General features: G+C 47.8%; 12 protein-coding genes across 12 annotated transcripts, besides 2 other annotated features; 8 read left to right on the forward strand and 4 right to left on the reverse strand.

Moving 5' to 3' along the window:
• Nucleotides 1–50: 50 nt before the first annotated feature.
• FPSE_10286 (uncharacterized protein) lies at nucleotides 51–790 on the forward strand (the record flags this gene model as incomplete). The annotated part of the gene is made up of 2 exons (XM_009263403.1): nucleotides 51–678; nucleotides 732–790. The coding sequence occupies 2 exons, from the start codon at nucleotides 51–53 to the stop codon at nucleotides 788–790; spliced, it is 687 nt and encodes a 228-aa protein (XP_009261678.1).
• Nucleotides 791–1,150: 360 nt separating this feature from the next.
• Nucleotides 1,151–3,295, reverse strand: FPSE_10285 (uncharacterized protein; the record flags this gene model as incomplete). Its single annotated transcript, XM_009263402.1, has 8 exons — nucleotides 1,151–1,179; nucleotides 1,278–1,299; nucleotides 1,352–1,716; nucleotides 1,768–1,909; nucleotides 1,940–1,957; nucleotides 2,158–2,990; nucleotides 3,047–3,156; nucleotides 3,207–3,295. The coding sequence occupies 8 exons, from the start codon at nucleotides 3,293–3,295 to the stop codon at nucleotides 1,151–1,153; spliced, it is 1,608 nt and encodes a 535-aa protein (XP_009261677.1).
• Nucleotides 3,296–4,076: 781 nt separating this feature from the next.
• On the forward strand, nucleotides 4,077–5,518 carry FPSE_10284 (uncharacterized protein; the record flags this gene model as incomplete). The annotated part of the gene is made up of 3 exons (XM_009263401.1): nucleotides 4,077–4,269; nucleotides 4,355–5,434; nucleotides 5,487–5,518. The coding sequence occupies 3 exons, from the start codon at nucleotides 4,077–4,079 to the stop codon at nucleotides 5,516–5,518; spliced, it is 1,305 nt and encodes a 434-aa protein (XP_009261676.1).
• A 77-nt stretch (nucleotides 5,519–5,595) lies between these two features.
• FPSE_10283 (uncharacterized protein) lies at nucleotides 5,596–6,596 on the reverse strand (the record flags this gene model as incomplete). Its single annotated transcript, XM_009263400.1, has 3 exons — nucleotides 5,596–6,045; nucleotides 6,094–6,513; nucleotides 6,567–6,596. The coding sequence occupies 3 exons, from the start codon at nucleotides 6,594–6,596 to the stop codon at nucleotides 5,596–5,598; spliced, it is 900 nt and encodes a 299-aa protein (XP_009261675.1).
• Nucleotides 6,597–8,693: 2,097 nt separating this feature from the next.
• Nucleotides 8,694–8,722: a microsatellite.
• A 1,176-nt stretch (nucleotides 8,723–9,898) lies between these two features.
• Nucleotides 9,899–9,919: a repeat region.
• A 195-nt stretch (nucleotides 9,920–10,114) lies between these two features.
• FPSE_10282 (uncharacterized protein) lies at nucleotides 10,115–12,819 on the forward strand (the record flags this gene model as incomplete). Its single annotated transcript, XM_009263399.1, has 2 exons — nucleotides 10,115–10,592; nucleotides 10,649–12,819. 2 exons carry the CDS (start codon nucleotides 10,115–10,117, stop codon nucleotides 12,817–12,819), a joined length of 2,649 nt encoding a protein of 882 aa, XP_009261674.1.
• A 290-nt stretch (nucleotides 12,820–13,109) lies between these two features.
• Nucleotides 13,110–13,943, forward strand: FPSE_10281 (uncharacterized protein; the record flags this gene model as incomplete). Its single annotated transcript, XM_009263398.1, has 2 exons — nucleotides 13,110–13,754; nucleotides 13,800–13,943. 2 exons carry the CDS (start codon nucleotides 13,110–13,112, stop codon nucleotides 13,941–13,943), a joined length of 789 nt encoding a protein of 262 aa, XP_009261673.1.
• Nucleotides 13,944–15,090: 1,147 nt separating this feature from the next.
• On the forward strand, nucleotides 15,091–15,632 carry FPSE_10280 (uncharacterized protein; the record flags this gene model as incomplete). Its single annotated transcript, XM_009263397.1, has 2 exons — nucleotides 15,091–15,390; nucleotides 15,441–15,632. 2 exons carry the CDS (start codon nucleotides 15,091–15,093, stop codon nucleotides 15,630–15,632), a joined length of 492 nt encoding a protein of 163 aa, XP_009261672.1.
• A 346-nt stretch (nucleotides 15,633–15,978) lies between these two features.
• FPSE_10279 (uncharacterized protein) lies at nucleotides 15,979–16,836 on the forward strand (the record flags this gene model as incomplete). Its single annotated transcript, XM_009263396.1, has 1 exon — nucleotides 15,979–16,836. The coding sequence occupies one exon, from the start codon at nucleotides 15,979–15,981 to the stop codon at nucleotides 16,834–16,836; it is 858 nt and encodes a 285-aa protein (XP_009261671.1).
• A 441-nt stretch (nucleotides 16,837–17,277) lies between these two features.
• Nucleotides 17,278–18,087, forward strand: FPSE_10278 (uncharacterized protein; the record flags this gene model as incomplete). Its single annotated transcript, XM_009263395.1, has 1 exon — nucleotides 17,278–18,087. The coding sequence occupies one exon, from the start codon at nucleotides 17,278–17,280 to the stop codon at nucleotides 18,085–18,087; it is 810 nt and encodes a 269-aa protein (XP_009261670.1).
• Nucleotides 18,088–18,657: 570 nt separating this feature from the next.
• On the reverse strand, nucleotides 18,658–19,488 carry FPSE_10277 (uncharacterized protein; the record flags this gene model as incomplete). Its single annotated transcript, XM_009263394.1, has 3 exons — nucleotides 18,658–18,846; nucleotides 18,900–19,217; nucleotides 19,300–19,488. The coding sequence occupies 3 exons, from the start codon at nucleotides 19,486–19,488 to the stop codon at nucleotides 18,658–18,660; spliced, it is 696 nt and encodes a 231-aa protein (XP_009261669.1).
• A 2,242-nt stretch (nucleotides 19,489–21,730) lies between these two features.
• On the reverse strand, nucleotides 21,731–22,399 carry FPSE_10276 (uncharacterized protein; the record flags this gene model as incomplete). Its single annotated transcript, XM_009263393.1, has 1 exon — nucleotides 21,731–22,399. One exon carries the CDS (start codon nucleotides 22,397–22,399, stop codon nucleotides 21,731–21,733), a length of 669 nt encoding a protein of 222 aa, XP_009261668.1.
• A 1,389-nt stretch (nucleotides 22,400–23,788) lies between these two features.
• On the forward strand, nucleotides 23,789–26,274 carry FPSE_10275 (uncharacterized protein; the record flags this gene model as incomplete). The annotated part of the gene is made up of 4 exons (XM_009263392.1): nucleotides 23,789–24,490; nucleotides 24,549–25,363; nucleotides 25,422–25,765; nucleotides 25,823–26,274. The coding sequence occupies 4 exons, from the start codon at nucleotides 23,789–23,791 to the stop codon at nucleotides 26,272–26,274; spliced, it is 2,313 nt and encodes a 770-aa protein (XP_009261667.1).
• Nucleotides 26,275–26,981: the final 707 nt, after the last annotated feature.

Below are 26,981 nucleotides of genomic sequence, written 5' to 3' on the forward strand. Positions count from 1 at the left end.
CCTCTTATCTTGATATCTTATCTCTTATCTCCTATCACTCATCACCAATCATGAAGATTCTCACCAAGCAAGAAGAAGAGGCTCACTATACCGAGGTCCTCAAGGGCGGTGTCATCGGTGGTACTCTCTTCACTGGTCTTGGTCTCGCAGGCGTTTTTGTCGCTTCCAGGCGGTATCCCTCATTCCGAGGCCTGACCCTCCCCTTCAGAGCCTTCCTCGTCACTTCAACTGGCACATTCGGCGCCATTGTCAACGCAGAGCGATGGAGTATCGCCCATCAAATCGCCCAGGACCCTAAGCGCACATACAGGGACCAGGCAGCCCGTACAGCAGACCTCATCCGTGAGAATGAGACAGCATATGAGCGCTTCAAGGACTATGCCAAGGAGAACCGTTACCAGATTGTTTTCGCATCATGGGTGGCGTCTATGGGCATCGCTTTCGCCATCGTGAGCCGACAGCCTATGAGCACAGCCAACAAGGTTGTTCAAGCTCGTGTCTATGCCCAGGGCTTGACGCTGGCTGTGTTAATAGTGTCCGCTATCTACGAAATGAGAGATCTCAAGAACGGCGACAGCAGGTTCCAAACTGTCAGAATGGTCGACCCTAATGATCCTACCAAGGTCATTGAACAGAAGATCCACAAGGAGGACTACGAAGGCCAGGACCTCTGGAAGGGTAAGTCACCAACCCCAATGTATAGAGACGTTTCACATACTAACACTGAACAGACATGGTCGCCGCTGAAGAGCGCAGACTTGCAGCCAAGAAGCAGCCTGCAGGACATTAAGTGAAAAGGTCCATCGAAAGAGTCATTAATTGTATACATAATCGCATTGGGGGGCATACCAGGTTGGCATTATAGACGGAAACGGCGCAATGAGCTTTCCTTTGTTTTCATCCTGAGGGATTATTGAATGAGTTGAAATGAAAAGATTGAAGATTACAATAAACAACTTTGCACTCGAACCATACCAAGATTAATGAAGTGACACATGCAAGACTATTTCAAAGGCGATTACTATTATTCACCAGCGTCCAGACCAGTGTTTGGGCGAACCCAATATGCCCAATGGTTCTTAAAGGGCAAACCATTAAAGATCAACAGCTCAACTCTCAACCCCGTCATGCACGAGGTGGTTGACGCCCTTTAGTTACCTCCCACCAGTCCCGCACTGCCTGGCGGGTGTTACTATTAGAACAGTGCATTTTGTACTTAAGGTTGCTGCTGTCCCTTCCATCATTATCAGTAAAGACAACGAGGTAATCAGTCTTACTAAAGGGGTCAAGTGTCGCCGCCTAAAAGGATGTCAGTGCCAAGAACATTACTACAGTGTCATCTAGGGCTTACATGTATACTGATCTTGTCCCCAAGCTTCTTCTGGCTATTCAGAAAGCGATTGAGGCTTGGGTAGTAGCCCTGGAGGTCATGTGTCCAGCCGAGGTGCCCATTTTCAAACCCGTAAGAAACAAGAAACGAGCTGCCGTGTCCAAAAGCCACCGCTATGACTGAACCGATAGAGCTATTGTTTTTGATGCTTTTCATCGCCTTGGTGAATTTGGGCGAACAGCTGTAGATACGAAATTCGTCCCATCCGGTGTAGTAACGTTCGCCAGGGCCAGGGCCAAATGCACACAGCCTAACGGCATTGAGGCCATAAGACTTGATTTCCTTGGCCAGCTCAGGATAATGTCTCTCAAAGGTCGCAGACCATCCTTGTTGATGTTAATCTCTATCTCATAGTATGGAATTACTCGAGATCTTACTCCAATTGTTATTTTCATAACGAGCAATCCATGCTGTCCTTTGGTCGCTCACGGCAATTAAGCATCCGAGCTCCATTCGCTTCCCATCTTGGAACTCCTGGAGCTCTACTTCGTTGCTTTGCATCGTTTCATTAGCTCGTGCCTAGTACGGTACGACTTCAAGACAACTTACCAACTCAAGCATGTAGGGCTTTGCAAAATGTAGAATGACTTGCTTATAGACACAGATACTCCAATCTTGGCGGCAGGCATGCTTCCCTTCCCCCTTTCTGGACGTTGTCCAGGTAGCTGTGAGTTAGTGTCTGGAGTACTGGCCGATGACTTGGATCTCAACTTTCCTTGCCGTCGGAGCCTTCGCTGGTTCTCTAACTCAATTCTCCCATTATTTACCTTTATCTGGTCCAATCTCATCAGCCGAAAGTTCATTTCGTATTCATTCTGGACCTCCCTCATCTCTTTAGTCATTTCCGCAATACGTAAATCTCGTTTGAGAATTAGGTTTGTCATGCTTATGCTTAAAGCTTTGGCACTGTCTTCTGCCCTTTTTATCAAGACAGTGTATCTGTCACTCTCTTCCTGCAGAGCCTCCTCTGTATCAACGTCGTGTTTCTCTTTTGCTGCTTCGATTAGAGTAAGAAGCTCTTGCCGTTCTTGTGTCAGCTTCTGTCGCTCTTTGAGAAGCTCGCTCCTGAGCCCTTGGCCGGCTGAAGTCTCATCAAGGCTTTTCCCTTCATCGACCATCTGTTTCTGTAGATCAGTCGCTATAGGTGCGTTGTGGCCGGTCAGCGAGAGTATTATCTCTCGAGCAGATTCAGCTGTGTTGTTGTATCGATGAACTGAACTGCCTTTTGAAAGCATCCAGCCCCAAAACTCTGGAGTGTCTTTGAGCTCCTGCTCCCGCTTGGTAGCCTTCTCCGCGGGGATTATATCCCACATGGTGCTCGCCAAAACCACCTTCTTGAGGGCATCCTCGCCACAGAGCTCTTTAAATGTGACCAGGTTCTTCTTAGCTGAGCCTTGCATGCGAACATCAGAGATTCTGTGGAGATAGATTATTCCATGAAGGCGAATTTCGTGCTTATAGGAGTCTGTCAGCCAAGCAGCAATCTCGCTGAGGACTTCGGTGTCACTTCTGCCAGTATCATCGAATCCGGGTGTGTCAATAAGATACACAGTAAAGTCGGGCGTCACCTCATACGGGTAGACATCGACAATAGATGTGCCTACTATGCATTAGTGCGATTTTTCTAGGAGATTCAAACGTTGCCTTTGAACTCACATGATATCATGTCGTGACCAATTGTAGCAGACTTGTCAGTGCATTTCGATATAAATGAGCTCTTTCCAGAGCCAGTAATACCCATCAAGGCAATAAAGGCATCGTTTGGTCTTTAGAAATCAGCATTCGATATGATTTATTTACCAGACGACTTCCTTACCGTGGGGCATGACCACTGCGAAAGCTCTTGGGAACCGAATTTATCGAACCCGCTGCCACTGAACCGAGTTTGTTCTCGGTACCTGTCATGTTTTGCGCCTGGCTAACGCTGTAGACTTCGAGTTGAGTTGTTACTAGCCTTTCGTATGTTTTATAGACTACTTAATGTCGTAATCTTATAAACAAGTCATGAAGTTCATGTTGAAAGGGTATTTGTGGCCTGCTTGACTGGGAGGCTGGGTTGGGTTAGATATATGGCACCCATGTGGGGGCTCTTTGCTTACATAGCTGTTGGGTTTCAGCCAGCAGTCTGCCAAGAAGAGGGCCTGACATAACACACCATCCCTACTACTGCGCCTTGCCATTATTGGTTTCTTTACAGTCAATGCATGCAGCTGGCTGTCCTTGCTTACCCAAGCGCTGGTAGAGCTTACAAGACCCAGAAAGATCTGGGTTTTTAAGTATATACAATACTGGTAAATAAGTAGAATAAGTAGAGGAATGTGGGTTTCCTGAGACTTGGAAAGTGACTAAAATCTCATTTTCAAGCATGTCCTGCGATGATTTTACCTTCTATCTAGATAGGCAGAAGGCTGCCAAGTGCAGGCTGGCCATTCTAGTCTAGGCTTGTGACCAAGCGTGCATATGCACACTTACTGGGTTGAATCACACACTGCACAGCCCTCGACAAAACCCCTCAAAGGTTGAAATATTACCAAGGCACTCTTAAGGCAATTGTAGTCAGGGCTGTACAGTGATAGAGGTCAATTTGTCTTTCATTTTGGCCAAAATCTTGCATATCCATTTTTCCTGTATCGAGGTTTCCCAGTATCAGGTCTAATAATTTAGAGATTAACTTGAAACATCCAACATGAGTACCCCCAGCCTTGGTGCTGACTCACTGGTCGATCAGGCTGAGTCCTTCAAGGCATTTCTCGGCCTCAACCAGCCGGAGCCAGGAGACAGGTTCTTTCTTGTTATGGGCCTAACAGGAGCTGGCAAGAGCACATTCATCTCAAATTGTACAGGTCATCACGTCGTTGTAGGCCATGGACTTTATTCATGTGAGTAATAAAGTAGAGTCTATTGTATGCTCACGGCTTGGCAAATCAAGGATTTTATTCATCAGAATATTTTACTAATTAATAGGTACTAACTCCATTGGTGTTTACCAGTATATCAGCCATGGTCAACGCATCTTTCTCATAGATACTCCTGGGTTTAACGACACAAATCGCTCTGATATTGATACATTAGAGATATTAGCAACATATCTTGGTGCTTCGTATGCAAATGGCGTACGAATCAGCGGCATTATAACATTGTATCCTATCTCGAACAACCGAATGGCAGGGTCAAACTTAAGGAGCCTGGCAATCCTGAACGCTGTTTCTGGATTTGCTTCAAATGATAATCTCGCCATCGTCACCACCATGTGGCCTGAATCTGCAAGTTATATCGAAAAGACTATTCTTGAAGAGCGAGAACTCGAGCTGTTGACAAATCATGAGTTTTTCGGTAATCTTATCAACAGAGGAGCAACAACATTTCGCCACTATGAGAGAGGCTACAGTAAAGCAGGCTCAGCACAACGGATCGTGGATAGCCTGGCCCGAAAACTAGAGGGCCATTCGCCGGGTGTGCTTCAATTACAACGCGAGGTCGTTGATGAGAAAAAGAATCTAGGGGAAACAACGGCAGGAATAGCGGCCGCCGAGTACCTATACAAAGCTCGCCGGGAACATGACAATCATCTCAAACAACTGAATACCGAGCTAGAAAGAACGTCAACGGGCTCAGATGAGGAGTATTTTCTTCAATTACTGGAGCTGAAAGCTGAAGTGGATAAAGAAATTCAACAGACGGAGCAGGGTCGTCAAGCGTTGGTCAAGACCATGGTAGATCTACATCAGACCGAGACAAAATCGCTGAAGCAGCGAATTTCCAACCTGCAGAGCCAGTTCGAAGCTGAAGTTCAAAACAATGAGATTATGCTGCGAGACGTGCAAGAGTCTTATGATGCGCTTCAAAAGGAGGTGGCCCGCCTCACAAATCACCCGCAGCAGCAACAACTTGTGGCACGTCGTACCAAACCCCATCAAAAGGCTCTTCGAAAGGCCCAGAAAGATGCTGAGAAAAGTCGTAGGGACCACCAGAGGGTTCAAGAGTATACCAAGGAGATTGTTGGTGGTGTTATGAACGGGATAGCTGCAAGTGCGGTTGCTGGTGGTAAGTCGGTAACTAATTTGGAAGTTTCTGAATACTAATTATCTGTTTATAGTTATGGGTGGCCTTATGTGTACAGTGATGTAGCTGTATCTAGCCAGGTTTAAGACTTGATAGAAAGGGAGGAAATACTAAAGGCGATAATTACACTAGGTATGAGGCTGTTATTTGACATTAGCCAAAACACGCTTGATAACATCCTCTAGACTCTCCTCCTCGAGTTCAAGCAGCCCAATAGCATTCCCATCACCCTTCAACGCGTTTCCAGCATTATCAGCAAACAAGAACTGCTCCAAATAGTTTCCAAAAGCACTAAAGTCTCCTCTAGCAATCTTCTCATCGCCGATTCTCTCTAGCTCAGTACTGCTGACATGAGAGATATCGAACTTGTCGCCAGTGACTTGCTCAAAAATCTTCAAAACCTCGTTCTGTGTCGTGGTGACACCTGCAATATTGAGAAATCGATTTGCTGTCTCTTCGGGCTTCTTGAGGATAGCGGCTACGGCTTTCCCAACAAAACTGAGAGATGTTGCGGAAAACGGCTCGTTACCCGAGTCTATCATACGAAACTTGCGATTCCTGATATCGATAAAGCCATAGGAACTGTTGAGGCCCTGCGAAAGTTAGATATACTGAATACTGCGGTGAACCATGTTGCCTACCGAATCGAGGAAGAGGCCGTTAGAGAGACCAGTCCACGAGAACCAATCATGCTGTTTGGAAAGCTCAATCAGATAATCAGTGTTCTGCACCTTGGCACCGAGGAGTTTCCCAATTTTCTTATCCCGGTTCTGGCGAGAAGGAACACCGAACTCGGAGGGAATGAAACGGGGCACTCTAGCAGCAACAACGGCATCGATGATAACTTTCTGGCCTCCAGCGGCCATGGTAGTTGCTGTTGAGACAACGGCATCTTGTCCCGTGACTGCAACCTTGATCGAGTCGACAGAGCTGATGTCGACACGCTTGACGACTACTTGATCGGGAAAGGTTGCTGAAGACTCGTTTCGAGTTAGGACTGTGACTTCGAAGCCACTGTTGAGGAGACTTTCAACGACCTTGGACCCGAGAAGTCCAGAGCCCTGTTGAAGGTTCAGGATGAGCGATCTAGACCTGCCAAATGTGGGTAACTCACTCCAATGACAGCAGCCTTCTGGATAGCCATTGTTGATAGTGCACTATGCGAGTGACAGTGAAGTTAAAAGCGTCTAGAAGCCAGGTCCAGCGGCGATTATGAAGGCATATTCGAAGGATACTCCGCATGCTTATCAAAGCGGGTTTTCAGTATCTCTGACCAGTAAAGACAGTTAATTCTGGTTATTATCTCCACATCATGATGATTTTACCAGATCTGAGATATCATCCGTATATCCGACATTATCGTGTGTTTACACATGATCAAGAGCGACAATGAGTTGTTTCTCTACAGAGTGCACTGGCTTGAGACTCGGTTGTGTAAACTCAGCCCGTTCTACAGATTCTTGATCTGGGTCGGCCATCACCGAGAGTTACTTAGATGAGCATTGATGTCGCATTCCGGATGTTTGGAAACTGGCGGAGTTGTACTGCGAATTGAGTTTCGGGAATAATAATAGTGCTACTTCCCGACGATCTGGGCCGCCGGGGTCTTGCGTGTTGGTGAAAAGGTTTACACGACCTCCTCGGACAAGTTGAAGGTTTTCTTCACCGATGTTAGGGACGCGTGTGTGATCAGCAGTGAGAATTGCGAATCTAGAATCGTCGTCAACCTCCAGAGCCTCACAAGATTATCGTCGCATCCAATTGCCGACCCGCGAAATCCAACGAGGCGGATTGCCCCCGTTCTCGAATGTGACAGCCCGGGTTCAAGGTGCATATCGTTCACAATTTACATTTCTTGTCAATTAAAGCAAAACCTAGATTTCGTCTCCCGCCATGTCAAACGGTAGGCGTTGCCGTGGAAGCGTGAAGCCACGTACCTACGCGGCAAATCAATTCGCACCACGCTCAACATAGTTCCAGACCACTGCGCCTGACAGTTGAACAACTCTGTTCATCCCCGACCTCCCACAGAACCAACAGCAGCGGCTGGGAAATGCTTTGGGCTAGTCCGTTCTAGTTGGATGATTGACGCCACGGTGGCTATTTACGTCCACCGTGATACCGCAGATCTCAAACGAGCGAAAGTCTGGGGTAAAACAGGAAAGGTCTGTCTAAATTATCGAGGGCAATGACGCGCCGTTGACAAACTGAGCGTTGTGTTGATCTTGTTTCGTTTCCAGGAGTGGCAGGTAAAGTTGTTGATACAGCCTACCGTTGAATGATGCCAGTCGCTGTAGTAGGCATTAATATTGAACATCATTCGGCGAAGCGATTATGCCAACTTGTCAAAGTATGCATAAGCCACTGAATCTAGTCAAATCATCATCGAGCCTAGAATCGATGTTTTGCGAATGCCTTGTCAGGGTTGGCCAGACGTAAAAGTGCATGTCAGATCAGCGGGTGGTCGAGCCGGGTTCTGACCACTCTCGGCTACAGCGGCTCAATCCTACTTCTCGTATGGCTAATCTAGGTCATACACGTAGGCAGTGTCTCCCTGTCATCCGCACCCTGCCCAGTACGTACCTGCACTGCAATGTCTCTGTGCCTGCCAAGTTTTTGTTCCCTTGCAGCGCAGTACAGGGTAAGAGTCACAGTTTGACAGAATTCTTGTGTTTTTGCCTTGTTGTCCAGTCTTTGTTTGTGGCGCCTTGCAGGCGTTGCTGAAAGTTAAGCTTTTCGGGTCGCTATGGATATTGGCCGTTGTAGAGTTTGGGGCTTGGCTGTTTTGCTGGCCAGCCATAGCAAGTCATTCTAGGCCTTCCACAGTTCAATTGCTGCGTATCATGTTGATCTGTGTCGGCGATTTCTTCATTTAATATGGTTTCGCGAAAGAAAAGAAAGAAAAAAGAGTCAGTGCGGCGCAATTTCAGTCCGTCAGCAGTAAGCAAAAAACAGACAGCGTCAGAGAAGCCTCATCCGCACCCTTTGTGCCAAAGTAAAGCGCCTTTGAGCAAATAACATTTTAAACAAACAATGGGCGATAGATCCCGCGTGTCTCCCGCAGCAAAAACTAGGCGCCTCCCTGCATCACCATCACAGAAACAAGTCCGTTGTTAATTAGCGTCAACCCCGCCGCCAAGAGATCGATCGACCGCTATTCTCAGGGGTAATGTGAAAGAGAGAGCAGCTGCTGTTTGCTCATACTGCAGGGAAGAAGTCCAATAGAGAAATGCCTCACATGCTCTCTCTCTCTCTCTCTCTGTCTCTCTCCTTTCCTCCTCCTCCGAGGCGAAGTCTAGTCCTAGCCTAACTGGCCCCATCAAACTTGAATCGGTCGAGCCTATTTACGAAGTTTAATGGGTCCACTGAAGAAAAGCCGGCTAAGCGGCTTCTCTGACAGCCTGGTCTGACTGACCCCCCCTGTTAGTACGTAGTTAAAGGGGGCATAATGATGGACTTTTGCATGGAAGTAGCAGGGTTTCATTTATTTTTCTGGGGAAAAGTAAGCAAAAGGCTGAGAATTCCAATGGAAATTCGACAGTTGGGCAGGTAAAGGATCATGGGCAATCTTACTGGTCCTCTTTTTGGTTTGTTGTACGAGTTGTTATCCAGGGCACTGACGCAGGGTGATACAAGATAAACCTACGCTATTGAGCGCCTCAAAGCGCCATCAGTCCCTCCTTTGCCTTGCGAGATTGAGGACGGACACAAGAAATTAACACTGACTACTTTGATCTACTGTAAAGTCGCGTGACCTTTATTCCTCTCGATTGTTCGTTACAGCGTGAACCAGAACCAGAACAGAACCAGGACCAGAACCAGAACCCCCTACCAGTTAAACCTGGCTTGGATCCCTCTAGTCTCAGCAGGGCTTTTCCTGTGCCGCTCCACCGTGGCGTGCAATTTAAATGCTGTCCCCGGCTCTGTCCAATCACAATATTTTAATGACCAAGGAAACACTCAATGCTGTGAGCATTTCGGTTAGTCGGGGCCGTTCAATCTGCAAGAAAGAGACAGTGAGAAGAAAAATACGAGGCTTGAGACCGCCACTCGATCAACTTGCTCTAACCTTACTCTGCCCTGCGGAACCAATGTACACAGTAGACAGAGAGAGAGAGGGGTGAGTGTCTTTCTAGAATCAGTTAATGACCAAGCGATCTGGGGTATACGTATAGTCCTGCGTGTACTATGTACACCAGTACCCAGTCTACCTTGTCTGCTCAGCCTTTAGGTAATTCGAGCTGATGGTCACAACTGGGCTGACGCCTGGACGGGACTCGACTCGACTGGGCACACCACGCGAGCAGTTGCTGTTTTTAAATCACCTAGCGCAAAAGCAACTCGTTTAGGGGCATCCATAATAATAATAATCCTACTCTGTAGAGTCAGAGACACATCTCTTTTAATGACGTGAAGCCTCTCTCCCTGGTCCCTTTCCCATGACCCTTTTTTTATTATTTTTATTTTCCCTGCTCTGTCTTTTTCTCTAGGGACCTGAAGCAATCTTCTTTCGGCTTCACTTGTTCTTCAACAAGTTCGTTCTACTAATCAGCGTCTCATTCCTGTCGTCGCTTCATTTCTCTTAGCATTTTGTCTCGGTTTGTTTTGTACTCTGCTCTCGTAGCAAGTGGGAGAGTAGGCAGCCCACCACCAGCCTTCAACATGTTTCCGACACTCGTTCCCTTTTGTTTCTCGACAATATTCGTTTCACTCGTCTTCACAAAACTGGTCCACCTTTCAATCCACGCCAAGACGGTCTCGCCCGGGGCTTTCGTCCTCTTCTTGCCGTCGCTGCTGATTCCCGATCTCTTCATCATCTACATCTCGCGCCTGGCGCTGCGACAACAAAAGGGTGTCTTTTCAGTCGGCGCATGTGTTTTGGGATGCATCTTTTCCTTTATTCTCCTCGGCGCTTCGGCCTCCCAGCTCGGTTTCTTCTACTCGACGGGTAACGAAGTCAAGTGGTCAGAGGCAAGGAGCTATGCTGGCGATGCAAAGGGTATGAAGATCTTGCTTAGCGGCATTAACTCTGTACTCGTGTCGGGTGCGATCATTATTGTTGTTGCTTGGGTTGGAAAGTGGTACATCTACAGGGCTGTCGGATCGCTCATTACAACGGTTGGAACACCAGTTGTGCAAGGTACGTAGACTTGGCTCCATTCAATTGGCTCCGTCAATTGCTAACAATTATTTCAGTGTGGCAGTCAATCCGAAACAGAACCCGTCGATCCTCTCGACAAACACCAGGTGCAAGCCCCTACGACTCTGGCAGCGAATTCGACGACGATGTTGAAAATGCCAAAGAAGGCGCCCATCTCATCCAGGGAGAGTCTCATGAAGAGACTCGAACCAAGCCACGAACATGGGCCATCCTCGCCGTTATATCCGCCTTCCTCCTCCTCACCACCCTCTTCCGACCTGCCGCGCCTTACACCATGATGTCCATGTCACTCCCGTTGGCCATGCTCGATATGTTCAAGTCACCTGCCAACGTCTGCAACGCTGTTAGCGGTAACTGGCCTTTGACGGCTCTCATCACTGAGGACAAATGGGAAGCACCCAGCCAGCACTTCCCTGGATGGACACCCGGCAGCGACAGTGAAGCTGCCCGCAACTACCGAGAAACGACACCCAAATGGCTTCCTAACGATATCCCCTCCGGTTTCTCCAAGTGGATTCCCAAGGAACCCGAAGCCAACACCACCGAAGAAGCCCCAGCAACGACCAGCAACGGCTGTGCCGTGGCTTCCTCGGACGACGCCTTCTACAACCCTGTTCTGGACCCATTGAAGATCACCAACCTTGACACCGAGATCCTCGACGTTCTACGAGATACCCTCAAAGGCGGAGACGTCAAGATCAAGCACGTGGCACTAATTATGATGGAGAGCTACCGAGAGGAGCTCTTCCCTCTGCAGCAGGGCTCCGAGTACCACAAGCTTATCCTCAAGTCGCACAAGGGTGAGGACGAGGACGCCGTCAATGCCAAGCTGTCACACATGAGTCCTGTCGCCGAGAGGCTAACAGGGAAGTCGGGCAACTGGAAGAAGAAGGACGGTTCGGATTTCGAACACGTGGACATTCCGCAGTGGAACGATACCACTGAGGAGGGATACGGAGGCATCAACGTTGTCGGTGGTTTCACAACGTCCTCGCTATCGTTCAAGAGCATGGCTGCTATTCACTGTGGTTCTTGGTCGATGCCTGTTGATGGCTTTGAGGAGTCTGAGACGGACAGTTACCAGCCTTGTATCCCTCAAGTGTTGAACCTCTTCAACAAGATCAAGAAGGACAAGCCATCAAAGGACTTCTTGGAACAACAATGGTACCCTGCTTTCTTCCAGTCCATCACCGATGGCTACGATCGTCAGGATAAATTCGATAAGAAGATCGGATTTGAGCATACCGTCACAAGGGAGCGTCTCGAGCAAGAAAAGAACGACGAGGACGACCTTGAGGAGATCAACTATTTTGGTTTCGCCGAGACGACACTCAAGCGTCATGTCAAAGACTATCTCAAGCAGGTTAATGACGAGGGCAAGCGCATGTTCTTCTCACACTTTACCAGCACGACTCACCACCCGTGGGGCGTCCCCAAATCGTTCCAAACAACAGACTATCTCAACACTGACGGCAAGATGAAGTGGCACGAGGAGTTCAACAGCTACCTCAACGCCGTTCGCTTTACGGATGCTTGGTTAGGCGAGCTGCTCCAGACTTTCGACGACTTCGGCATGACGAACGAGACATTGGTTGTCTTTGTTGGTGACCACGGACAGGCTTTTAAGGAAGACCAAAAGTCCAAGACCGGAACGTACGAGAACGGGCATGTTAGCAACTTCCGCGTACCTATTACTTTCCGCCACCCCCATATTCCTCGCGTACAGTACAACGCCAACGCGACATCTCTTTCTATTCTCCCCACAATCCTCGATCTGCTCATCAACACCGGGTCACTGAACGAGAAGGACCAAGACGCTGCAGCAGACATCATCCAGGATTACGAAGGCCAATCGCTCATCCGACCATACAAGACTATCCACAACGGACGCCGCGCGTGGAACTTTGGTATCATCAACGGTGGCGCGAGCATGTTGTCTATGACCTCCGCCGATGCACCATGGCGTATCGTCATTCCTCTCGATGACTCTGCGCAATATCGATTCACGGATCTCAAGACAGATCCCCTTGAGCGTAGGGCAGTTGAGAGGTGGACTCTGGAGCAGCTTGAAGTTGCTGTTGAAAACAAGTATGGCGAAGAGGCGTCAATTTGGGCGGCTGAGGCAGATGCCGTGGCCAAGTGGTGGGGACCTGAAAGGAAGAGACTATGGGGATATAACCCTTCATCTCACAAGGATAAGAAATAGAATGATGATTAGTTTAATGTAATGCGAATGTTTAATGTTTTTCAACTTGAACCACTGTCTATTGTTATATGTGAGCGAGTATACGTTTCTTAATACAAGAAAGACAAGTAAAGGTAAATATCAGTCAGCCGGGAATATCTCAACAACGACCCTGTTGCAATTCGGGCACCAACGATCGTTGTCGTAGGCAGCAATGTAAGCTCCAAAATTAATTACCCCACACAAGTGCTTACCACGCGCTCACCACGCGCTTCACCGTCTCGATCGGCAGCTCTTCAACATCAAGCACCATGCCAGAGACAACATCAAATACCACGAGTCGCTTTCGAAGACGCGGTACTTCCAACGCAAACTTCCCGTGGATTATCTGCTTCCATGGCTCAGGTGATTCTTGCGCTTCTTGGGAACCCTTGGCAGATCTTCTCGACGTCTACCAGATCCTTCTCTGGGACCGGCTAGATCCCAATATTAGCCCTAAAAAAGCCATTCTAGAATTGCTGGAGTACCTGGACAAGTCTAGGCTTTCTTCATGTTATGTGCTTGTCGCGCATTCATATGGCGGCACCTTTGCCAAACTCTTCCTCGAGTCAAGACCCCACCAAGTTGCAGGAATGGTCCTCGTGGAAACAGGCCAAGAGACAGGCATAGACCCCAAAATCGAGCAGAGACAATACCAAAAGCGAATCCTGAGAAACAAACCGTTAGTTGTTATCCGAGGAAACACTCTCAAATGGAAGCAGCTACAGTACGATCAGGCTCTCGCAGCAGAGCAGAACTTGGCTAGTCCAACCTTGGTGATACAAAAGCGAATGTTGGATGCAACGGATAGAGAAGATGAAAGGCTGAAGAAGGCACAGTTGCAGCTTTCAACGAATAATAGATATGTTCATCTGCCAGACTGTGGGCATGGCGTCATTGAGGCGAGGCCGGACGCTGTAAGAGAGGCTGTCTGTTGGGTTATGGAACATTTACAACCACAGGAGGATGAAGTACTAGTGACGAAAGATCAAGAAACTGATAGAGAAAACCAACAGCTTGTTTCGAAGAAGAGTGTTTCGAAGCGGTTGAAACGGATGGCCGTTGTGGGAAAGTTTGCAAAGCTATTTAGGAGATCGGGACGATAAGGACCTTGTTTCGGATCATCACTGGCACGGCGATGTGTTGATTGTTTATTGTTAGTGATTAATGAGTGTAATCGACCCCGTGAGGTATCATTTTGATACATCATGATGTTAGAATATATGTTTGCGACACAACCTGGACTATCGTTTATAGAATCTTTCGCTGTACCATACCATACTACATCTTACGACTATCGTATCTTGTGTAATCTCACCAAAGTTTCTGAATGATTACCTAGACAGGTTCCCACTGCAGAAGAGAAGCTTTCAATTCTCGATCACCATTAGTAAAGAAGTCAAAGAAATATTCAAGGCTCAGTGTAGACCTTCAGAGCGACGTCTGATAGGAATAAGCGCGTTTATGTGACAAGATGCTTATGCTGAAGATGAGGTCCATCAAGTGTCACTTTGTTCTCTTCCAGTAGATTGATAAGATACTTGCTCTTCTCTGCTATCTTTGGAGTCCCGACTGGATCTACGCATTGGGGCGTCATGATTACAACGATGTCGTTTTAATACGCGTATCGACGAGTGCGCATTATCGTTCATCGATGACATGATACTCTTGCTCGTAATTACACCAGTAACATGGCTAGCCCTCGCTTCAGTTTATACTTAAAGGTGTTGCGCCGGCGAGTACTTTAATGGAGTTTCAAAATGCAAGGATATGACCGAAAAAGCTATAGTCTGTCATCCGAGACGCGCTGAAACCATTCATGATGCCCAGCGATACCTCCTTGTAACCGTTTCAACTCGCGACCTTTCCCCCACAATATGGATTCCACCTGTCGAATCTGCTAAAATATCTAATCCAGATTAGTAACGCTGTTTTGTCCATCCGGAACTCTCGCTATCCGGGCAAATTTGCTTCATCTTGGTTTTGCGAGTAGGATCAGTAGCCAGGAGACCTTGCTTGGCGGCAGCGCGACCTGCCTCAACAGGATCATTCTGAGGAAAAAGGAGACGAGAAATGCTGGAATGTTTGACGTCAAAAATACGTTGATAGGAGGTTGAGACCTTGTCATCCGATGTTTATAATGCAATGCAAACCCGGTGATCTTTTCTCTATTCCAGTTCCAATCACAACAAACTTTTACAAACAATCTGATCCATCCTTGCACTTTACTACCCAACCTTCATCTCAAACATCATGAAGTTCATGCCCATCCTCCTTGGCCTCGTAGCCACCAGCATCGCTCAGCCCATCGCCAAGCGTGCTGTCTTCACACAATCAACATATGACGATCTATCCATCAGCGGCGGCACTGCAGGCAATGCCCAACAAGAAGCTCTACAGAAGCTTGGTGGCCTACCTAACGACCTGTCAACCGTCGAGAAGGCCGACCTCGATTTCCTGAACAGTGTCAACCAAATCGCGAATGACGCGGAGAAAGACGCGTTTAACCCTGCTATTGAGGCAGCCTCTGGAGAGGAGGCTGACGCCCTCCAGGTACGTTTCGCAGTGTTATAATTGTACTAGATTAAGCTAACAGTCTATAGCGAGGAAAAATTAAGAACAAGGTCCTGAAGCTTACTGCTACCATTCTGAAGCTCGAGGCACAGCAGGCCCAGGGTGATGATGTCGCTGATAAACTGGCGGATGAGAACAAGAAGCTACAGAACAACATCTCACAAGATAAGGAAGCTGCAGGCCAAGCCTCTACATTTCTCCCATTCAATGCCAGTACATAGTTACTTGACATACTAAATAAATATCACACTTTTCTGCGCCAGTCTTGTAAATGTAAATTGTCACTGTTACTTCAGCAGAAATCGCTACCAGTGGGCTTGAATCAAATGAATGCACAGTACTTTGAGCTATGCCCCTTCTAGAGCGTATAACATCAATATCCATGAGTTTCTTACAAACAATCCGCTACAGCCATGGAAGCTATGACTGTTCTTGACGTCAAGTCGCCGCCAATTGAGTTTGTCCGGCTTGAGCTCCTAAAACTCGGCATCTCGGGTTGATGTTATCACGAGATGACGGTTATTATCCCCCGCACACAAAAAAGCCAGCATTGAACTTCCTCACATCATGAATGAAACATCTTTACAGCAAAATACTATGTTCGGGTCCGATCAATCATGGTCTCTATGGGACAGCATTTCTCTCAACGACGCATTTGTTGTTGATGCACCCGGTGACCAAGCCGTAGTAACAAAAGTCAACAGCCCTTATCTATTAGGCTACCGTCCAACAAACCCCAATGGACGCGGTATTCTGGTCATCGGCGGTGGAGGCTACATCGAGCTCATGCTTGGTCGTGAAGGCGTCACCGTCGCCAAGTGGCTGAATAGCCTTGGGTTCTACGCTTTTGTTCTTGTGCATCGTTTCCCCAACAGCGAGACAGGTCCACAGGCACCATTGGATGACGGGAGACGAGCTCTGAAGATCATGGCAGAGAGCGGTCTTGCACCAAAAGGTGTCAATATTTGTGGCCTTTCGTCAGGTGGTCATCTGGGCGCTGCACTTCTGGCAGAATACCCTCAGACGTGGACATCGCCTGATCCTGAAATCCCTCAAGTCGAGTTCGCCATCCTTGGTTATGGGCCGATTTCAACGAATGCAGTTGGTCGGCAAATCATCGAAAACAAACCACCTCTACCACCAAAGGAGAAACAAGAGTTTTACAATATTGTGCAGCCTGACGTTCAGCTTCGCTCTCCAACGCCACCTGCGTTTATCGTATACTCCAACAATGATCCTGTTGTGCCTGCGGTCAACGCGTACCGCTTGGCGGAAGGGTTCACGAAGAATGGCGCCTCGGTTGAGTTGCATATTTTTGCAGATGCGCCCCATGGGTTCGCATTGGATAGTGACAAGGAATTGCCAGTTTCGAAATGGCCGTTGTTGTGTGAAGCATGGCTAAGGCAAAACAAATGGATAGAATAGCACCAGCAACAGCAGTTTTGATGCCACATTGCAACTCCTCTCAGGACGTTCAGCATTGTTTTTGTACGAACTGTCCTTGATGGAGACTTAGTCAACTCGATAAAATACTCAATTACTCCAGATCTATATCGCAGTCGAGTTTCAGTCTCTGTTGACTACCTGCCTACTGAGGTATTGGTGCTGTTTCTTGATGTCGCCCATGATTCAGTTCCACTGTGTTCTTCAGTGTTCCATGCATTAAACCACGCCCTGTGAAGTCAATCGCAGCGCGCCCTTTGCCCTGGAGCTTACTGCACCTAAGCCCCATTCTCACTAGCGTGTCCCTCAAGAGCTTCCACTCCAGTGGCAACTCGAGCGACTTGTTCGTTCATTTTCCAATATCTATCTCTGTCCTTTATCTCAACTCTAAACCTTCAACTCACCACCTTCAATCTTTCCAAAATGGCCTCAGCAGCGCGAACAGTCCTCGCTTTCCAGCGCAATGCGAAGCTGTACTCGCTTGCCACACGCGTTACAGCAATCCGTCCTTTCAACACCCTCGAAGACGAGAACCGTGAGCTATTTAAGCAAGGCACTGACGATGACTTCGCCGTTGTCACCGAGGAGACCATATTCCACCCTCAAGGCGGAGGCCAACCATCTGACATTGGAACAATGACAAACGAATCTGATGCTCGCTTCACTGTTGCTTCTGCTCGCATGGATGCCGTGCGCGATGGCCAGGTTTTGCACTTTGGGAAATTCGAGTCCGAAAAGAAGTTTACAGAGGGCGATACAGTCACAACAGAAATCGACGTCGAGAAACGCCTTCTGTACTCTCGTTATCACACCGCCGGCCATGTCCTCGGCTCAGCAGTGAACCATCTCCTAAAAGACAAAGTCGAAGGATTTGAGGAACTTAAAGCCTCACACTTCCCAGACTCAGCATCGTGCGAGTTTCAAGGCCTCATCGAAGGAAAGTGGAAGGATCCCATCCAGGCAAAGGTGGACGAATTCATAGCAGCCAAGATGCCGGTCGAGATTGAGTTTTGGGATGAGGAGGATTTCCGCAAGAACGGACTGGAGCATCTAACGCCTGATGCGAGTTTTGTGGCGCCTGGTGAAAAGTTCAGGGTTGTCAGGATCGTCGGAGCGGAAGTTTATCCTTGTGGTGGAACGCATATTGATACCACTGATCAATGTGGCGAGACTACAGTGAAGAAGATCTCAAGGAGTAAGGGCAAATCAAAGGTCAGCTATTTGGTGAAATAGAAATGATAGACATAGAGTATCTTTCGGGAGGATTACTATGAGACTACCTATAAACAATATCTGGCTTGTAGTCATTTTCTGTGTAAAGCAAAACCGGAAACATTATCTTATATGAGCGTGATTTCGCTTGACACAATACAAATCCGCACGTCATTATAATCTACCTGGGTGTTGTCTGTGTGAGGTGGCCCTGGTAAAACCAGGGGTTGGCGTTACCCGATCCGATGGGACGGCAACGATGAAATTACCGTTTCTGGCGTTGCACACAAGGTTAACTGCAGGGCTGGCAATTTAAATGAATTTCTATAATCCCACCTTATTTACAGAGTAGTTTTTGGTCACATCATTGCCATAACAGATATAGATTAATGATGCTACGGATAATGAAATTTCACTTTCGGTTTGCAGGAAAAACGGAAGTTTGGTCTATCAACCAAAATAATTGATAAATAATAAAGTAAATAAATACAAACTAACATACGTGAACCTCGTAAATGTCCCAAGTATAGGCCGGCCTATTCCATTTGACTCCCAATCAATCGTTTACATAAGACAAAGCCTCTAATTTCCCTAGGCCTTTGCAGCACCAAGAGCAGCATCGGCCTTCTGAATCAAGAAGCGAGGGGCACCGCCAGAAGCATCGGACTGGTAAAGCAAATGGGGACCAGCAACGATGAGAGTGCCGGTGCAGACGAGATCGCCGACGTTACAGAAGACCTTGGTGCGGTCCTCGGGGTAAGAGGGAATCTTGCCACGGTTCTGAGATGGACAAGGTCAGCATTGTTCATATGACTGGTTACGTTGTTGCTTACCTGGAGGTTCTTGGTGTATCCAAAGAGAACGGTACCGGCAATCTTCTCGCGGATACCAGCGTCGACGTCGGTGACAGCGGCGGCAGCGAGAGCAGCACCCTGACTGTATCCTCCAGCAACGATGACAGCGTTGGGGCACTTCTGGTTCGCATCGTTGAAGTGGCCAACCATCTCTCGGATAGCAGCGGTGGTGGTTCCACGGGGGAGAGCGTTCTCGCCAACGCCAGCAGTGTAAGCACCGCCGACGCCCTGGATCCAGACTCCGTTTCGGCCATACTTGGACTCGAGTGCTGAAGCAACTCGGGGACCCAGAGTACCCTGGAAGGTTAATAAGATTAGCATATGATCTGTCTGATATACATGGTGGTATGCGCGGTGGAGGGTGGTATCGAGGACTTACAAGGTTGCCAAGCTCAGTGGAGCCACGAGCAAAGACGAAGATGACACCGGGACAGCTGCCAGAGTTGCCGTTCTTGAGATCGTTGCGGGTGCTGCCGCCGAGCTGACGAGCCTCAAGAGCAGAGTCCTGGGCTGTGGGGAGAGCAGAAGCCGTAGCGGCGAGAAGAGCGGTGGCAATAGAGAACTTCATTGTGATTACTGGTTGTTGTGTGACTGGTTAAGATTGAGGCTCTGAAAGATTGACTAAGAAGTGAAGAAAGTAAAAGGCTTGAACGAGTGGTTGTTGAGTGAGAGACTGTTGATGCTTGTTGGCTTAGTCTATAACATCGAGGATGAAGTCAGCTATTTATCTAATAACTGAGCATCGTCTACCTTTGTCTCGGCATTCGCAAGACTAACTCTTTTGAAGTCTAGAGTTGAGACGAAATGATCGCACAGTCCAAAGAATGATCGATCACAAAACAGAGTAGCATCAACGGTTCCACCTGATACCTTGTCATGACTGTCAAGTCAACACTACCGGATCCCACCCAACCCGTACTCCAGGCCTGTAAGTCCGTAGCGTGAGCGCCTCTTGCAAATCAAGCGTGTGGGCAAGGCATTCCACACCTCCATTCGGTAGTTTCCTTTCGCAACGTGCTCTCAAAGTAGGAAATTCATCCGCGTCACGATGTTACTAGAGTTACTCTGTAAAGCTCCCGCTGATCCACGAAACGATGGCACGTACAATGAAACGGGCCCGAGCCTTGGACCACGCAGTTAATTAATCGATCAAGCCACCAAGACGCTACGTGACTAGATTTATGGATCGAGTCTTGGCTATGTCCTGTAGTTCTGACTACGCTTTGACTCTGCCTGCCAACGTAAAAGGGCTTTTGCTTTTTCTAGGGACCTGAAACGCTGGCGAGAGTGGGCAAAAGAAAAAACGTAAGCGCACGGTCTACGGTATGTCTACGGCGCAGATTGGAAACGACTCTGACAGTATTCCCGGTTTCAGAGCTACATAGTAATGTGAGAGCGTATTAATCTTCATAGTCCTATCCCCCTTTCGGTTTTAGGTAGTCTGGTTGTGAAATGAGGCCCCAGAGGTCGGTAAATTCCGTCCTTGCCCCTGGATTTTCTCCATGACAGGGTTAGCGTCTCCCTGTGTGCTGGTTCAAGTGATTGCCCCGGGGCTTATTTAGTCCACCTGTGCTGTCTGCTCAAGTTTGTTTCTTCGCGGGACGGAAATAGAACCGCACGGTTGTGTTACCAACTGTAATTATGATTGACAGGCTTCCCTTTTCTAGTTTCATGCTAATGAGTTCTAGCGTCTCGCATTGCTGTTGAAACTTGGTACGTGCCATCCTTCACAACACATCCTGACAGACGTAGACTGACTCGGTCAGTCACCCTACAGTTCTAGTTTAATGATCAACTGGCTGTTTCTTCTCTGGTGATGCGAATACGGACAAATTGTTTGGTTCGTCCGAGGCAGGCATTGGTGGATTAGAACGCAGATCGGATTGAGAAGTAGGTATATGATCAAACCCTTATTGTGATGCATGCACATAGATGTCGGGCTATTGTTCTTCACACCATCTTTGAAGAACCGAGGCCGCTGTAGATAATTGATCCTCATGAGGGGAAACTATTTGGGCCTATCAAGGCAATCTATCCTAGCGCCAAGTTCTTCCGTGGAAAAAACGTTGTTGACACCACCAAAGTTACCGAGGTTGTTGTGAATATAGTGTCCAAGGCCATTCCTAATCATGCACTGTTCAGCAACCATCATTGCATTATCGTCATGCTTACAGATGCTCAGGCATCAGGTTCCCAGCGAGTTGGTTAGGTGGATTTCTTCACGACAAGAATAACCTTTGAAACATCAAACTGGCAGGTTGCTTGTCGACCCCACTAGCTGGGAGGACATCCGAGCTATTGATCGCCGCTCCCGTCCCAGAACCGGAACTAATAGGCGACTAACGTTAGTTCGCAATAATTACCTAGAAGAGTTTACGTGTGTTGCTAGACTGGAGTCCACCGTCTTCAGCTGAGAAGGGGGGACTGAAACAAGTGCTCTGGAGGATCGGGGGTGTCACGTTGTCCACGAGCGGAAACAGATCGATCGTTTCATTGTTCATTACAACCTTGCTTCTTGAGCCTCGGCTGGTAGTCTGATCGACTGCCAGGCATGGCTTCTCTAGTTTGCTGTTGGGTACCCCTTGAAACTCCCTTCCTTGGTCCAGTGAGACAACAGTATGCTAAGATTCTTCCGATGCTTCGGCTCATCCATCGAGAACTCTATATTGCGTTTGTTGCAAGCCGAGGTCAAAGTATCAACCCAGTCTTCTTTGACAAGATCCTCATTCGCGACAATTACCCGTTGCAGATGCGGATGTTTCACACTCGATGTAATAATCAGGTCAAGCACCGCTTCCCAAAGATACCTGTCAGATTCGCCCATGATACCAAACTCCCTGATTGAAAATGGAAGAATGTCGGAGACTGTCCGAAGAAACCTCAGCTGGAGTTCTTGTACTTTCATGAAGTTCATGGATAACTTCACTAAACTCGAGCTTTTCTAAACCTGGTGCAGCTTCAAGTAATCCGCGAATGGCACCACCACCTGGGGGACCCTCATCAGAAACTCCCTGCGTGATAGTGAGCTCCCGTAAAGAGGTCAGAGAGTTCGGTCGGCACCATCGGAACGACCAGTTGTTTCCCAGACCAATCTCAAGCTTTTCCAGATTAGGAATCAGAGAGAGAGCACACGTGATGAACAAAGTATCACGCCCATCGTCAAACGTTGTTAACGTCGGAAGATTCAAGTGTCTGACGAAAGACTTTAGCATGGGATCAAACTGGCATGTCTGTGCATCTTGATACAGGTAGGTATGGCTCACATGATCACACGCCTCTATGAAAGCGGGCACGTAATCCAAGAAATTGTTCCACCGAGCGTCTGAGTGCCAGTGAGGCAAAAGAACTTGGGCGACGGAGAGATGCTTAACGAGACGACCCAGCTCCGGCCTTGCGTGGAAGATGCGCACAAAGGGAAAGAATAGAGGTCCTCGCGGCCGGTGGTACACGTAAGTGCTATCTACACTAGGGATTTGCATGTCAAGCAGAGGTCAATCAACGCCTCTGTTTCGGGAGGCGTGTATTGGTCCGAGTAGGTGAAGTAAGAGTGCTCGTTAGAAGGTGCGTTCTTGCAGTGAAGACACAGCTCCTGAAAGATTTGTTCCAGAATCTCTGTTGGGAGTGAGAGAAGAGACATTGTATGAAGTTGTGAATGAACGTAGATGGATATGAGACTTGTTGTTGATGTGAGGTGATTGATATGTTGTGGGGGTCACGTGGAAAACACCAGCATGAGATTGTCAGACCACATAAATTGATGACAATAGGATTTTGCCAGCAATCAACACTCATGGAGCCATTTTTAACGTCTATTAAATTTATATCGGATTTCATTTACAAATGTACGCTATTGACAAGTTATTTCTAGGGTTCTTCAAGCTCTCTTGCCTTGAGCAAGATGTTTCGCGTTCAAGCATAGGGTAAGTGTCTTGATCGCGTAGAGAAAACAAACTCTACGTCAGATTGTCCCTACCCTGGTAGCTCGGCACATCTTGATGTACCTATGTACCTCGCTTAGCTTATTGCCCTGGCACAATGCTGCTGTGGCCCTGGCCGTTTCAAGTATGGAATTTACTTGGCTGCCAAAAGCAACGTCTGTAACCCATTAATCTGCCTCTCTTTTGCCTGCCGTGAAACAGATGAAATATCCCCGATAATTCCTGTTTTCTTTTTCTTTGGGTTACGTCAGATGACGGATGAACACAGCTCCGTCTGCTTGTCCATCCATCCAAAATCTCACTGCATGAGGGATTCGAGCGGCCGTTTTATCCCTGTCAATTCGTGTGGGTTGACAGTATACCCAAGCAGCTACAGGGCTGATCTCACCGTTAGGGTGTTGGTGCTTTTCTTTCTGGCAGTCACCAGTGAAACGCTGCTGCATGATGCCTGCAAATATATGCAATGTCACTTGTCCAGCTCCGAAATTAGTGCTCATCCAGCGCTTCTTTCATGTAGGATGTCGTCAAGAACTAAAAAGTAAAAATAGTCAGCCAGGGGAAAGAGGCGATAATAGGCTGTGACTGTGTGATCCTGACAGCCTGATCCCATACCTCACATTCATGAGATTAACTAACTCAACAAACGCCGGATATGCCTGCTCCGTTTTTTGTCTCAATCCTTTTTCCTGTCGGAGACAATTAGCGACACACCTTGATCCTTCGCTTGCATCCTGTCTGGAGCATTCGCGTAGCGTAGGTACCTTAACCAGGTTTGCTTCAGGCTCACGTGTCCATCAATTGACAAGGCTGACAGACTGACTACCTAGGTGTTTTATCCATCCTGCAATCGCACCACTTACCAAGTGTGGCACCTCTCCACGCATCAGTCGTGCCTTTGTCAATGTTGACTAGCGAGCAACGAGGCGCAATATGGCACCTTACTCAGGATGGAAACGTACAGCTGTGTACCTGACCGGCTTAGTCGCGACACTCACAACCTTTTTAGTTGCCATGCTCTTCGTATCCCTCTTTGCACTGAAAAGAGAGAATGGTTCTAGAGGCAGCGGCAGCAAACGTGCGGATGCTCTTGGCCAGAGCATCCTTCACGAAGGCAACTGCGATACAACCGCCAAAGCAAACCTTTGGATCCATTTAGCTATCAACGTTATCGGCACAGGCGTCTTGGCGTCGTCCAATTTCTTCATGCAGAGTCTTGTGGCGCCTACGAGAAAGGAAGTAGACGCTGCGCACAAAGAGGGACAGTGGCTTGAGATTGGTGTTCAGTCTCTAAAAAACATTCGCTATCTTGGCTGGCGAAAGGTTTTATTCTGGTCATTGTTTTCACTTAGCTCAGTCCCGCTGCACCTCGTCTTCAACGGTTGCGTGCTCGAATCAAAAAGCACAAATGGCTTTACTCTGCTCCTGGGTGCTGAGAGCCTTATCAATGGTAGTTGGCAGGGCCAGGCTCCTATCGTGAAACCTGACCAGCAAAGCTATATCGACAGAGGTAGGGGCGAGTATATGAACATGGAGAGTTTAAAGCGTATAAACGCGTCTATAGCTACCGGCAGCTGGGAGAAGATCACTTTTCCGGAATGTATGAAGCGATACAACGACCCGGGGAAGTCCTTGGTAAACGAACCCTCCATCTCAACTACCAGGGCACGCAGATTAGCTGACTAGAATCAAGACACATTGGCGACACCTGATAATGGTCATTTATGACTACGACGACCTGTGGCGTAACTCAACAGATGGATGGAAACTCAGCCAAGTCTACAAGAACACGACCAACATGACAGATATAAACGCCGTCAACACTCTATGGGCAGTGGACGGGTTTACACGCACCGGCGACAAGAATAAATATGGTAATGGTGCCATAGCAGAGACATATCGATATTATTCCAATCTTGATGGTGATTCATGGAAAGCCTCTTTCCGACAAACCCCTACTTGGGAAATGTCGGGTCTCATCAACTTTCTCGACCCCACAACTGGCATACTCGTCATGGACCCTAAAGCATACAAATCCCAGTATAGAGTTATGCTGGTTGATCATTGCTGGTCTGAAAAGTACCAAGCGCCGTGTCGATTGACTATAGCTAACAGTCTTCTTCTTATTGTCTGTATCATGTGTGCACTCAAATGCACGCTTTGCTTCTTAGTTCTTAAGCTTCGCGTGTGGGGGGACGATAACCCTCTAATGACACCGGGAGACGCTATCGCTTCCTTCATAGCAAGACCGTGCGAGGAGACAAGGGGCATGTGCACGCTGAGCTTGGAAGATCTCAAGAAACGACCTGCCAACACAGAACTTGCACTTGGCGACACGACGCAGGGATACAAGGTGCTGCAAGGCCCCCGGCAATGGCAAAGAACGTCTGTACGCAAGTTTGGAAAAGCAGTGCCCCGAAATATTTGGATTCTCTCATCCCTCCTCATTGGAAGCTCCCTCATTGTGGCAGCAACAATGTTAGGAATATCTGTCAGGGGGCAAAGCGTGTATGTTAATCCTGAGCTCTGACTATGAACATAGAAGATGGGCTGACAAGATGAACAGGAGCGATGCACGCTTCGGCCACTCTCCCACTAACGAAGAAGTCCGCAACGATACACTGGAAGGCTTTGCTCTGCTACCACTTACTATGGTAGCTAACTTGCCACAACTTATCTTGTCGATATGTTATCTGGCCTACAATGGGCTCTTCACACGCATGCTGGCTGAGTTTGAGTGGTCAAAGTATAGTGTCGGATTCCGATCCTTGCGCGTTACTGAGCCAAAGGGGAGTCAAAATTCGACGTACCGTTTGCAATTGCCATATAGGTTCTCTATACCACTGGTCATCGTAAGCATTGCACTGCACTGGCTCTACTCTAACTGTATTTATGTGAGTAACTACGAAGGTAAGCATTTATAACCCAGACACAGTTTGTTAGAGTCATTTCTCTGACAAATTGTAGCATTAGCTCCCGGTTATCCTTATACCAAAACGGTCACGATTGGTTTGCAGTTTTCTTCCAAAGCCATCTTGGTGTCATTTTTGATATCGGTTTGTGTCGCAATCACGCCGATCTTCCTAGCCAATGTCAAATTGCCAGGGATAATTGTAGTTTCAGGCGGGAATTCGGCGGTAATCTCAGCAGCATGTCACTATCCCTCGAGGAAACTCAAATCACTGAGCCGCGCCACTTCGAAATACAGCCTCAGAGGCAACGAGTACGACAACATGAGCGCTAGGCTAATTGTGGATGAAGATGCGGAGGAACTCGAAGATGTGGCGAGGAAGAAGGTCAAATGGGGAAGGCTGTCGACAGGGAAGAGTGAGGATAGTCAAGTTGGCCACCTAGGATTTGGGACGGAGGATCAAGATGTTGATAAGCCGGTAGAGGGGGAGCATTACAGCGGCCTTTGAGAGGAACTTTTGTGACGGAACCATGTGTGGAACGAGGGGATGGAGGGAGCAAAACAGGAGGGTTGATACCGCTGTGCCGCTCTGTATTACTGTTGTATGAGTGAGAAGATAGCTGAGATGCTACTAATGATAATGCAAGATGTCCATATGCCACATGCTCTGTGCGAACAGCTGGGTCTCACTATAATAATGGCAATGGGTGCTAGACTATCCAGATAAGCTTCATAGTATTTCGCCAGTATCCTTTTGAGAAACGATAAGTCAAGTTCCACGAAGTGACGTTTCATGTAGCATCAATGTCGCTATCGATATCGGATTGTCGGCAAGTATATTCAAAAGATCATTGACAGAAGTTCCAACTTCCAAGTCTGGGTCCACCAAGGATACAACTGCCAAACTACTTATCAAGCAACGCGTGTCCATGGACCGTGCTCCCGCCTCAACACCGTCCCTGCTCGTGTTGTCTAACAGCGAGGCGAAATATCGCAAGTCACGTATCATCTGAAAGGTGGTGTGTCGAGATACTATCCCTTTCTCAGTCGTTGGTAATCGTTGACAACAAAAGTTCATTCATTAACAAGAATTCGAATCAGCAATATTGCCAACCAACATCCCATCCGGCTAACTCGGCGATAAATATCTCTCCAACCAACATTCTCTTATCTAGATCTTCTCGGTTGATTCTAGCTCCTCTTGGCAGGTCGCTT

The sequence above is a fragment of the Fusarium pseudograminearum genome, chromosome 2 (assembly GCF_000303195.2).
Source record: "Fusarium pseudograminearum CS3096 chromosome 2, whole genome shotgun sequence".
NCBI classification, from domain to species: Eukaryota; Fungi; Ascomycota; class Sordariomycetes; order Hypocreales; family Nectriaceae; genus Fusarium; species Fusarium pseudograminearum.